Genomic DNA, 13,706 nt, shown 5'->3' with positions numbered 1-13,706 from the left:
GACCCTGTTCCTGCTGCTGTGTCACAGGAGCATTAGCCACGACATCTGCAACTGTCTGAACCATCTCAACAGGCCCTGCAGTAGGTGACTCAGTGGTTGGCACATCATCTGTGACCACTCCAGTAGTCTCTATCACCTCTGACTCAGTAGAAACAGGAGATAAAACTTCTGTGTTTATGGATTGTAGAAAATCAACAGGAAGTGTAATATCTACTGGTGGAGAAGAAACACCCTTGTGTCTTGCTGAAGCTTTAAAAGGATAAGTGCCCTCTCTGAACACAACATCTCTACTTGAAAAAACTGTATGTGTGTCCAAATCATACAATTTATACCCCTTTTGATTATATGGATAGCCAATGAATAAGCACCTCCTTGCCCTCTTTTGAAATTTATCAATAGCTGTTGGAGGCATAGATGCAAAACACAAACTACCAAAGATCCTAAGCTCATCATACTGAGGCTTTTCTTTGAATAATACCTCATAAGGAGTCTTCCATTTTAGAACAACAGAGGGTAACTTATTAATCAAATATGTGGCAGTTAGCAAGCACTCCCCCCCAGAACTTAATAGGGACTCTAGACTGCAATTGAAGAGCTCTAGCAGTGTCTAATAAGTGTCTATGCTTCCTTTCCACTCTCCCATTCTGTTGTGGTCTTCCAACAATGGATCTTTGGTGAATAATTCCTTTGGTACTAAAATATTCTTTACAATATGTTTGAAAAAACTCAGTTCCATTGTTTGACCTAATCACTTTAACCTTTTTTCCAAATTGTGTCTCTACATAGTTAACAAAACCTTTTACAAGACCAGGCACTTGTGTCTTATTGTGCATCAAAAAAGTCCATGTCAATCTTGAATGGTCATCTAGAACAGTCAAAAAAGACCTAGCACCAGTAAGGGTAGGTACTTTATAGGGACCCCACACATCCATGTGCACCAACTTAAAGCATTCATTTGCATAAGATGTACTTTTTGGAAATGGTAAAATATGATGTTTGGCAAGTACACAAGTATCACAAGAAATCTTTTTTATTCCTTTTAATCCTTCACTGTTTACATATTTCATTTTGTCCAATGAAGAATGACCTAGTCTAGCATGTAACAAACTGACATTCTGAGACTGACTTAGAGTATTATTGTTATGTACAAGAAATTCCTTATTGACTGAACTACAATTAACTCTAGGCAAACAAGCATTAGCACCCCTGAGCTTGTAAAGGTCCCCTGCTCTTTTAGCCAAAGCCACTATCTCTTTACTTGTAGGGTCCTGAAATATGCAATCAGAATCCAAAAACAACACAAGTAAGCCACTAGAAGCAATTAACTTGCCCACTGACAGCAGATTTTGCTTAAAATCTGGAAGGAAAAGCACATTATGCAGAATAATTCTATCAGTGATCTTAGCAGTTCCAGTTTGATAAACAATTTTAACACTACCATCAGGCAAACCCACATACACAGGTCTAGGTAAGCATTTCAAATCATGTAGTAGAGACAAATTGGAAGTCATATGGTCTGAAGCACCCGTATCAACAATCCAATCTACCTTTGAACTAGAATTATTTACTGCAGAAGCTTGTGAAGAATAAAACATACCAGCAAAGTTCACAGAGGACTGCAAAGTTGAACCAGATGGTTCTGGCCTCTCATTCAAAGCTTGCAAAACTTTTGTCATTACAGAATTCACTATCCCTTGAACAAAATCAGGAGAAACATGAACATTCCCAGAAGCTTGAGGATTACCAGACTGTCCCAAGGAGGAATTACCAGTATAACCAGTCTGTGCAACAGAAAAAGGAGCTATATCCTGATATTCAGAATCTTGATCAGAATAAACCATTTCAGCATTATGAGCAGCTTTAGTATGGCCTGTCTCCATGTTAGAATTCCCTTTCTTGTTGTTGAAAGCTTTAAACTTGTAACACCTTTCCTTGATATGCCCCTTAGTATTACAGAAAGTGCAAGTCTTTTTCCTCCAACACTCATCTATGGTATGACCAGACCTACCACAATAGTCACAGTACTTCCCATCTTCAGAACCAGCATGAACGTCATCTTTAGCACGTTTCTTGCTAGTCTCATCCTTTGAAGAATAGGTTTGTGCCCTCTTTTTAGCTGCATACGCAACTGATTCAACAGCAACATCAGAAGTTACATCATTTATTAACTTCTGACGTTCAATCTTTTGAAGCATACCCAGTGCCTTGTTTATAGGTGGCAAAGGATCTAAAGTGAGAATATGAGTTTGCAACTGCTCAAACCCAGAATTCAATCCCATGAGTAACTGAATTAATTTGGCCTGTGTCTCTCTATCCAACAATCTTTTGAGTAATTGGCAAGTACAATTCTTCATAGCACCACATGTGCACTGTGGCACTGGATCCATAGTATCAATGTTCTCCCAGAGATTCTTGATTTTACCATAGTAATCAAGAAGAGACGAAGTGTCCTGAGAAATGTTACTCAATTCTTTCTTAAGAGCATACAGATCTAGAACATTCAGCTGACCATATCGTTCAAGTATGTCTGCCCAAAGAGATTGAGCTGAAGATGCATACTGCAGATTACTGACCAAAGGCTTTGCAATAGAGTTCTTGATCCAGCGAGATACAAGAATGTCACATCTCACCCATGAATTATGCTTTTTATCAGTAGCAGGAGGACAGGGACACTCTCCAGTAATGAATCCAACTTTGTTTTTGGATAGAAGAGCCCAAATAATCTCCCTCTGCCATTGAATGAAATTTGAGCCATCAAATGAAAAAGATGTGAGAATTAAGCTTGGTTGATCAGTTTGAGAAAGGAACAAAGGGTCGTCTAATGGTGAATAGAGAGTATCTTCAGGCATGATTTTGATGAAAAAAGAGGAAGTTGTTTATGTGCGGAAGCGTAGAATAATAGGATCTTACAAAGCTGATACCATGTAAACCATCAAATCTCCATTAATGGAAGGAAAGAAGATGGTTGTTATTGTAGTTTGTAGAGAGAAGAATAAAGAGAGATAAAGAAGATTCAATATTATTGATTGAGTATTTGTGTAAAAGTTACGGTTTACATCAATAGACTTGTGCTTATATATACAAAGCATCTAACAACTCTAACCGACTAACTAATTTGGTTAGAGGTTAGTTATAGGTTAGTTACAAATATTGACTAACCACTTACATTGACTAGTATTCTCTACAAAGCCCAAGACACTAAATTCTCACCCAAGAACACGCAATAGCCACTAGTGGACCGTCTAGTGTCCGGGCAGCCAGCCCAATCAACGTCGGTAGAAGAGAAGTTAGAAAAGAAAAAAGGGTATAACAATTTTTTTTATATTTTACCTCATATGTCAAACCTTACCTCCCCCACCTTATCTTTGCTAGATTTGGACAATCTAGTAAAGTAGTAATAGCCTACTCTTGTCAAAGAAAAATTAATTCCTCCAGATTTTTTATATACTGTCGTGATCAGTGTCAGGATTAAGATTTCTTAATACACAAAATCTCACTCTAGACGAATATTATCCGTCTAAGGTTATACACAGATTAAATATGTCACCATTTTCATAATAATATAAACAATAAATGGGATGATGAGGTTGTCTTATTATAAAAGTGGTGATATATTTTACCCGTCTACATCTTTAGATGGATATACCCATTTAAAATAAGACTAATTATTCTTAATAAGAAACAAAAAACAAAAATATTTTAATGACAAGAAGTACTAATACAATAAAGTCAGTGGAAGAAAAGAAATTGAAAAAACAAAAAAATCAACAAAATATTTTGATTTTTCTTTGTTTAGGGGACAACTTTCGATTAATTCCTACCCGGTTCCACCACGGGTCATCTTCAAGCATAACAATAATTAAAGATCTAAAAACGTGTGCAACATGGTTTAAACTTTAAATTAGCTCACGTGTGTTACAATAGGCAACAACTTTGGGCCACGAGGCCCCCAACGATGTTGTAGTCGTAAAATAATTGTAATTGGAATAGTAGTATTGAAGCATTTTTAAAAACTTTTATGACATTTAAACAACGTGATAAGTAATGAGTAATTGTAATACTCTCTTTATTTTTTTATATATGACTTTCTCACATTTCGAGACACTATCTTCTCTCTTCAATATCTCTTAAAATATAAGACTAAATATTATGATATGTATATTCATATGAAAGAGTTTTTCGTGAGGAATTTAATGGTACCATTTTTATATTTTTTGAACAAATATATTTTTGCAAATATTATAGTTAAAGGCTTACCTCGTAAATGCAAAACGTCATATATAAAAAAATGAAGGGAGTAGTAGAATATACTCCCTTCCATCCATACAAAAGGTTACATTGACTTTATCACACTTGTCGAGACCTATTTTGTAACGTGAATATCTTTAGTATACATTATTAAAAATTATAAAAAATTAATATTCTTATTAGTCTGAATGGCAGTGCGAAGTGCGAACATGTCCTCCAATTAAAATATTGCTTTTTTTGGTCTTGGTCCTCCCAATACTCTCATGCCATTTACGGCTTTTGTACATCCATTATAATAGGAACGATTGACAATATTATGTTTCATAGTTTTACTTAAGACGATTTTACAATAATATAGTACAGAACGAATTTAAATATAATTCTGATAGTGGACAAAAGTGATTATTAAGTATTAGAGAATATTATATTAGAAATATATTAGGAAAATATATTATCGTAGATAATATATTTGTTAAGATATTATCTCGTGGAATATCCTTATATTTGTTTGGATATTAAGAAAATCCGTTTTATAAAAAAGGAAAAAAAATGTGTAAAACCGCTTTATAAAAGCTTATCTATGTGAAAACATGGATCATAACATGTGTCAACGTCATTAAAGAAAGCCTCAAACTTTGAAGAAGATAAAGATTGAAATGATTGAGAAAAACTAATGAAATTGAATTTGAATAGAGAGCTAAATAAAATTGTAATAGTATTGAATAATTAGAAATGAAACTGTACAAGCTATTTATATACACTCGAATTCTAGAAACTTCTAAGGAAATACAGTGTATTTAATAACAAAGTCCTAACTAATTCCCTAGAATTACGGAGTTAGTTACAATGTTTTAATTACCTATTAACAACCTACACCCTTTATATCTATAACTAGAACATTCTGAAACCCGTAGTTCTTTTCCTGCAGAATTAATCATGCTCTTTATTCGTTGAGGTTTGGCTTTGTTCTTTTACTCTGAGTCAGCTGTTGCAATATTATCAGGAGTAGAAAGATCAATAAATTCATAACCTGCGACATAATACGCTTATTTGAGCAAAAAAAAAGTATTTGTGTTGTCTTTTATACTACTATCTCTATTCGGTTCATTTTCAAATGTTTGATTAAAATGTTTTTCATATATATGTATACTAGTGTTACCCGACAATAACTTAAAGTCAACAAAGTAGATTTATGAATTATCATCTTAAAAGTATCAATTGCGGACTTGCGGTTATATATTAAAATTTAAGACTCTAACATCTATATAATTAAATAAGAAGTACGAGTATTTGTATTTATTTGATAAACCAACGATTACTAGATTAGTCAATAATTTAACGTTGTTGAATCAATATATGTATATAGAACAAGAGTATAAAAATGAAATAAACAAACATATGTTGATTAAGTTTCCCTTGACTAATGCTACTTTACATACAAATCGCATTCTATATTGTTAATCAAGGGTACATTTTTTGTTGACGTTTCACCCCACATTCTCGAGCACCACATTACATCACACCTAAGGTTGAATCGTCCACTTTAATACCACTTCTTATGTCCTTGCTTGGTACATCAAAAAAAGCAAGTTAGGAAATTAGTGTCATATGCTCACTACTTTATTTATTAGGAGTCCACAATTGTCGCCTTTAATTAACAATTTTTATATATCCAATTAACATATCAATACTATATATTAAATACAGAAATTAAGGGACTTCAATGTAATAAAAGAAAGTTATACAAATTAATTATACTATATAGTTTTAAATCACTAGCACCGTGTGATGGACGCAATTAAGGGATCTCAATGCAAATATTATATAGTTTGGGTTAAAATTAAATTATATAGAAGCTTGGTAATTTTCCTAAACATTTGTAATAGACTAAAACATGGTCAATTTCCTTAAAATAAAATAATTAATGAAGATGGTCAATTTCCTTAAAATAAAATAATTAATTAAGATGACCAATTTTAATGAGACTAAAAGAAAGAAGATGCTCGGTAATTTTCCTTAAAATAAAATAAAATATTTGTAGAAGACTAGAAGATGGTCAATTTCCTTAAAATAAAATAATTAATTAGTATAAACATGCACACTTATGGTATTAATTATTATCATCATAAAATTATATATGAAATTTAAAATCTATGCAATTTTATTAAACTTTATAGTTTATTAGATGTATAGAGATGATAATTATTTAACATACACAAATATAATATAAGTAGGTTATAAGTAATTCAAGTTAGATTCCATAATATATAATATTGCATAATTCTTTCGATTTGATTTAATGCATATATGTAATATATTTATATAAATATATAATTCTCTTAAAATTGCATGCCAAGTAGTAAAAGTAATTTCATCAGTAAAGAAAATAATTATAGTAACATTGGATATAGTTATATGATAGTAATCACTCATTTGAATAGTAAAAGTAACAATATTATCAACGAGATTAGTGAAAGCGGTAGAAACAACAACGGAAATAGTGAAATAATCAATATTAATGTGGCAATAGTGAAAGTAACAATAATTACAACGGAAGTAGTGAAATTATCAATATTAATACGACAGTAGTGACAGTAACAATAATTACGCGGGAGTAGTGAAAGTAACAATGATTACGGGGAAGTAATGAAATGTTATTACTATTATTTCATTAATAAGATTAAAATTTTAATAGCGGGAGTAGTGAATTTATTTCAACGTAATTTTAGGATATGTCATAGAAAAATAAATTAATGATAAATTTATGGGTTATGCAACTTTAAATAATTTTATTTAATGAAAAAAAAAATTAATGGTAAGTAGAGGTAGCCCGGGCGAAGCCGGGCACCAATACTAGTTGTCTTATATTTGTGAATCATAATTCAATAAATTAATGAGTTAACCTCCAAAAAGTTAAAATTTTATTTCAAGTCGTTTTTTTTTTTTTTTTTATCATTTTTCTTATATAAGTATCATTTTTCTTATATAAGTATCTCAGTGACTCCATCCTGATTTTTTTTTCAAAGATTATACGGAATATATGTGATGATCATTCCCTACGTTATGAGCAGGGGTGTCTAAGACTAAAGGCAATCATGGACGGCGGAATCGGACCTCTAATTTTGATCACCGAATTCAATACAAATTTTAAAATATAATACACTTATACATTCATATTTAACGCCTCATTTTTTGTGTTGTACAATACCTCTATTTATTTTGAGACGCCCTGATTATGAGTTATGACATGTTGTCCCTTGTGTTTCAAGGTTATATAAATTATTGAAAGTGACCATTGCGACTTGTGAGTTAGTGTAGTGTTTTGCACCATCAATTTCTTGACCCAATCAAATGTGCTCTGGTTGGAAAAACTACTAGTCCCGTCTATATTATGTAAGAGAAATGACAAATTGTGTGGGCCAAGATCATATCCATTACGGATAATGAATTAACGACCAATAATTTCAACAATAGTTATTGTGTAAACAGTTCTATACTTCTATTGTAGGGTGTCCACTTTATAAATTAAATGAGGTTTATTTTAAAACCAATTTAGTAATAAATGGAGCAACAATAGAGTATGCTTCTCTTTTTTTTCAATGTGGAAATATCCTTCTTTATATAATGAGTAAAACACGAGACATGATTTAACAACCTAAAAAACGAATGATATATATATATGACAACTGAGAGTCTCACATAAGTTCTTGGCTTGGTACATTTGGCTCTTGGCATTAGCGGGAGCCTAAAAAAGACCATCCTAAAATTTATACAATTGAACTTAGTGACAAACACACTAAGGTCCTGTTCTTTTGCACTAAAACTGATCTGATTTGAACTGAACTGAACTTATATGATCTAAACTGAACTGAACTGAACTTATAAGATCTAAACTTAACTGAACTTAAATTAAATGACGTATAGTATCCGAACTGAACTTATAAAATCTGAACTGAACTGAACTAAACTGAACTCATAGAATTTGAAGTGAACTAAATTAAATAACTTTAAATCTAAAATAACGGGACCTAAGCCATAAATGACATGCGTTTGGTGCAAGATTACATTCTTATTAAGGAAATGACCAAAACGGTCAATTTAGAGTTCTCATTTAACAAAAGATGAGAATCCCAAATCTTAGCATACCTAAGAAAAAGTTCATCCATAATGTCTCCCCCAAAATGGTGTTCTAGCATCGACTCGAGCACGGCTCTATGCATCTTAGATATTATTTCTCCTCTAGTAAGTTGTCCCTTGAAAGAATGAAAGTCTTCGAATCCGTTGATTCGGCTCCCTCCGTCCCACTCGACTTCAATCGCTGCGAAATGATCTCCGTTAAATGATGTTTCTTCTTCTATTAGTTGTTTAACTTCTTCAAGGGATGGTGCATAGAATGGAACATTCAAAGAATCCACCTTCTCTTCTTCTACAAGTCCCTACATCATGCATAATAATTCTTTACTTAAATTATTTTACTAATCGATTATGTATTTAGTTACTTGTTCTGTCTGATCAACAATCACTTATTTATCTTTGATTAAAATATTTTTTATACGGAGTTGTTGTTTTCCGGGAAAAAAAATCATAATTTGTAAGGGATGAAAAAAAGGTAAAAAGAAAATTGAGACAGAATGAATAATTAACATAAACTACCCAATTTGCTCCATGACAGTCCTACAACAAAATGATACAATAATGATTTGATGTAACAAGTTACCACACTTTTAATTCCAAATGAAAAAAAAAAGTTGTTATGTCGTATCATAAAATGTTTTATATTCTTACTCAATTTCGGTATTGCATATTTGCATTATTGTACTTATATTACCTTTGTATCCTAAACTTATAGCTTAGCTTAGTGATGTAACGAATATATATTCTCCTATAAAGTGGTCACTATTTATCTTTATTTTTTTTATTAATTTTCCACCGTCTTCAAAACATAGTTTAATTGTTTTTAGGAAAATGATATATACAGCCCTAGAGACTATATTTAAAGCTCCAAAAAGGAAATAAAAGTTTAAATCAAGCATTAATGACATCAATAAACATGTAAATTTGTCTTTAATTCCTACTTTAATTCCGCTTAAAGAAATGCATTAAATTCTTATTTACAATCTTAAGGGTTGTATTCATCATTACTCTTGTTTTCATTCATATTTTTATTGTTTTCACACACAAAAATAAACTATTATATGTAATTTTGTAAAAACAATCTAATCACCTTCTTATATAGTTGGAACAATTCTCAATTTATTTGAAATTTTGACTGAGTTTTCTATCCTATGCCCAGTGGATATAGTATAAAAAAGCAAAAATAGAAAGATTTTAATGTTTTCTTTGGAAAAAAAAAAGTAAAAGTAATTGTATATTACAATTTCCCATAAAGACATTATTAAAATTTTGTTATTTTTTGACTTTCTTAACCTATGCCGAGTAGAAAAACCCAATTTTGATATAGTTAATTTAAACTTAGACACCCAAAATAAAATAGACAGACAAATAACCGAGATGAAAAAAAGTAAAACATAGGAAATTGGTATGCATGGTGAGTAGTGAGTAATAACCTCAGAAACCATGGTCATAAGAGCTCGAGCAATTAGCTCCAATGGAAGATAATCTTCTTCAAAAGTGGACATCTTCCCCATAAATGACAACACCATTCGTCCTCCCAAAACCACTTCTTGTGAACGACACTTGAGAAACGACAAAAAGTCGTTTCTAAATTGGAACTTGTATGCCTCAATCACATGGCTTGGACTTGTCACTGATAGATATATCTTTCCCTTATTTTTTGGACCATCCAACCCTATTGGTACCTATAAATTTAAGAATTGGAAAATTTAATATACAATATGCTACTTTCTCCAAATTAGTGCATTACATTAAATTGATAATCAAAAATTTGATGTATTATTGTGTTTTCTAACTTTTATAAATGTGGAATTATTCCTTAGATTATGTATAAAATATTTAGTATATTCACAACAAAATAAATATCACTATAATTACCGAGTAACAAAATTTAGGAATAATATGTCTCCTTCTAAATTTTATCAAAATTGTTTATTTTCTATAATTATATTGTTTTTTTAATGACAATAAAATCCGCACTCATTACATTAGGAAGGACTATTCTACATAAATTTCACTTATATTTTTTAACTACAGAGTAGATTACACATTGACAAACATTTCACCCAAATTTTACTCACAAACTCTCATTTCTGACGCATTAATTCGTCACAAGCTTGTTTATTGACTTGGTGTATATGTAATATGAGCCAAAATTCTGTCCATTTCCTAAAAGAAATGGAAAGGCCATTATCTATCAACGGCCCAGATTATATCCTGTCAACATCGAACGGTTCATGATTTATATATAAAAATAAAGGATTAATAGAGTATAAATGAGATAATATTATTTACATGAGTTTATGAGAGGAAATTGAGAGAAAATAAATGAAGAGGATAATATGTCGTACCATTATCTCCTTAAAATTAAACTAAGCTAAAAGAGTAAAAGAATAATCCGTACTATTCAAATGCTTATGTGTGTCATTGTCTCCCATGAAAGAGTAATATAACCAGCACAGATTGTAGCATACTCCGTACAACATTAAAATCCTACTCGTGAATATAAAAGGACTTGTCCACGTTTACAAGACCATACCCTTGAATATTTGATAGTACCTTCAAAATTCTAGCCTCATAAAAATTCGTGTAATACACTTTTTTTGTTTTAAACGGATTATTTTTATCTTTTCAAAAATATAGAATTTTGTGATAATTTTATAGTTAAATGTAACTACAATGGTTCAGTAATAATTGTCTTTCAAAAGTGGTCATATTTGATTCTAAAAATGGTCCCAAAATCATGTCCTATGCGTAGTTGTAAGGAGTGGAAGAAAACTAAACACGAAACCTTGAGTAGAACTCTATTACACAACTATTATTGTAAAATTATATGGAGTATTAGTTTACTTAATTACTCAATTAAAATAAACTTTCATATTTGGGTGAGAAGGCATCAAAGTATTTTATACTCCCTTCCTCATGATCATTTGTTTACTTGTTTTATTTTTGGGTGTCTAATTCATTTGTTTACCATTTTATGTTACAAATATTCTGGGTAATTTGTTCTTCTATATCCATTATTGTTTACTTGTTATCCAATCACAACAAGCACGTATAGTCTTCTGGTCTCTCCTTAGTCTTTAATTTGTACAATAGTAAAGGTAAACAAATAGTGAGACGGTGAAAGTAAACAATTTACAATATTTTATTGTAAAACAGTTTTACACAAGACTTACTTGAAACAAAAAGTGGAGTATCTTAATAAAATTACTCAAAAAGAGAACATGAAATATATTTATGCAAAAAATACCATGGAAAATAATGACTTAATATGAGTTCAAGCAAGTCACCTGAGAGAGCCAATGAAGGCTAGAAGAAGAATGAACAAAGTGCAAGGAATGATTAGGTAACAATCTGTCATAAAAGTTACCAGGGAGACCAGCTACGAAACAAGGTCCAAAACCAACACCTTTTTCCTCATTTACCCTCTTTTGAAGACTTGGTATAAAAGTAAACACCTCATTGAAATCATTACTAGGCAAATCAACCAAGTACACCATAAACTTGGCCACTCTTCCTCTTGTTTCGACCACGTCCATGATCGTTGTCACCGCGTCTAGGGCTGTCGGCCCAGACGAGCAGCCTAACTCGGCAATTGTAAATGTGTCCCGTGGAATAATACCTGTGCTAATGTAGTCATGCATTGCTGCCTCCACATATGGTTTTGTGATGGACAATATCTTGCTCTATGTCAATTATAAAGAAAATGTTAGGTTAAGTACTATTTACTCTCTCTTAGATAACAGTTACCTATTTGATTTATTTTGTTAGAAAAATTTCAAATAAAGATAATTATTAATTAGGACAAAGTAATTCACTAAAAATTACCTATCTTATTTTGTTGTCTATTATTCTATCTTTGAGGAACATAGGTGTGCAATTCGTATGCATGTTATGGTTTTAATGGGTGGTTTATGTGATTACGTGGATATCAAATTATTTCGAAACTAAGGCTCTGATGTTCTTGTTGTTGATCAATATTTAAAAAAATTTGACGATTATTTTATGTACTGATGTAATTATTATATCTATGAACAAAATTTTGAGTATATAGTTTTTTATTCTTTACATATTTAATTTAACATCAAAATTTTGTAATTTTAACCCTAAAAATCAAATGAGCACGTATTATTGTGAATAAGATGAATAGTTTATTAAGCGTGCTTGACGATTTTTTATTTTTCAATTCAGTTTTACTATGAAGTTAATTTTACCTGAATAGTACAGTTCTTTGCATAGCTGGTTTCCCCTCCACCTTTATTCATGTGAAATACTTGGAGCATGTTCATTGTCATCCTCGTAATTAAATAATTATTTAAGATATTTCAAAAGTTTACAATTATTTAATTATTTGAAGGAAAAATAAGAAAATAAATATTTATGTGGTTAGTTTGTTTGCTCTCCTCTCCTTTGCTTGAGGCTAATATTTATATCTTTTAAGGTATACTGTACTCGATATTCAATCATGTCCTTGACAATTGACATGCAATAGTTTTAAGGCCACATGCATATAAACTGTTGGAATTTGAGCATGTTTCTTTGAAGCAAAATTCTATGTTCTATGGTGCAATTGACCGAATTTAATTCACCTCAATTTCCTTTGCTTATTCACCTTTTTTCCATGGTAATTTTGATGATTTTTATCTCCTGTTCATCACTTAATATAACTCATCTCTACAATTAACAATAATATACTCCCTCTATTTTTTTAATATATGACATTTTGTTTTTTCGAAACGAGTCTTTGACTTTAATATTTACAAAAATATATTTGGTCAAAAATTATAAAAATTATACCATTAAATTCCTTATGAAAACTTTTTTCATAAGAGTATACATATCACTATATTTAATAGTATAATTTGAAAGATATTAAAGAGAGAAGTATGTGTCTCGAAATGTGAGAAAGTCATATATTGAAAAATAGAGGGAGTACTTAAGAGATATGACCCTTTTCTCCTTGAGACAATAAAATCACTTTATTTTCGGGAAAAAAATTTGACAACGATCTTAATTGTTCTTATCTGCTTCTTCCCCTACATCAAAGTAGCGGCAGTTGTGCAATCCCGGGGTCAAATGCTAAAGAGGCCACGTGTATAGCAGGAGCGGCCAATAGAATTCCGAGGCCCTGTTCCACATGTTATATAAAGGACCTTGTCATAATTAAGCATCTCATATTTTTCGAGTTATATGCAAATATAATTTTTTGTGTATTGATTATATGAAAATCTTTGTCGTAATCATCTCATAATTTTTGAGTCTTACAAATGCGTACATAATACTAGATGCCTTTAGTATTTGACGACGGCGTAATTTTAAAT

At 31.1% G+C, this 13,706-nt stretch overlaps 2 protein-coding genes across 2 annotated transcripts; both read right to left on the bottom strand.

Annotated features, from left to right (window-relative positions):
- Positions 1–521: 521 nt before the first annotated feature.
- Positions 522–2,849, bottom strand: LOC141594750 (uncharacterized). The gene has a single exon (XM_074414742.1). The coding sequence runs from the start codon at positions 2,847–2,849 to the stop codon at positions 522–524; it is 2,328 nt and encodes a 775-aa protein (XP_074270843.1).
- Positions 2,850–8,243: 5,394 nt separating this feature from the next.
- On the bottom strand, positions 8,244–12,801 carry LOC141596471 (putative jasmonic acid carboxyl methyltransferase 2). Its single transcript, XM_074416648.1, has 4 exons — positions 12,600–12,801; positions 11,676–12,071; positions 9,816–10,067; positions 8,244–8,684 (listed from the first exon to the last, which is right to left on the bottom strand). The coding sequence occupies exons 1-4, from the start codon at positions 12,678–12,680 to the stop codon at positions 8,310–8,312; spliced, it is 1,104 nt and encodes a 367-aa protein (XP_074272749.1). The 5' UTR covers positions 12,681–12,801; the 3' UTR covers positions 8,244–8,309.
- Between the last annotated feature and the right edge of the window lie 905 nt (positions 12,802–13,706).

This window comes from Silene latifolia, chromosome 8, assembly GCF_048544455.1.
Source record: "Silene latifolia isolate original U9 population chromosome 8, ASM4854445v1, whole genome shotgun sequence".
NCBI lineage: Eukaryota > Viridiplantae > Streptophyta > Magnoliopsida > Caryophyllales > Caryophyllaceae > Silene > Silene latifolia.
Note: the sequence above shows the minus strand (reverse complement) of the source record. Positions and strands in the feature narration are given on the sequence as shown.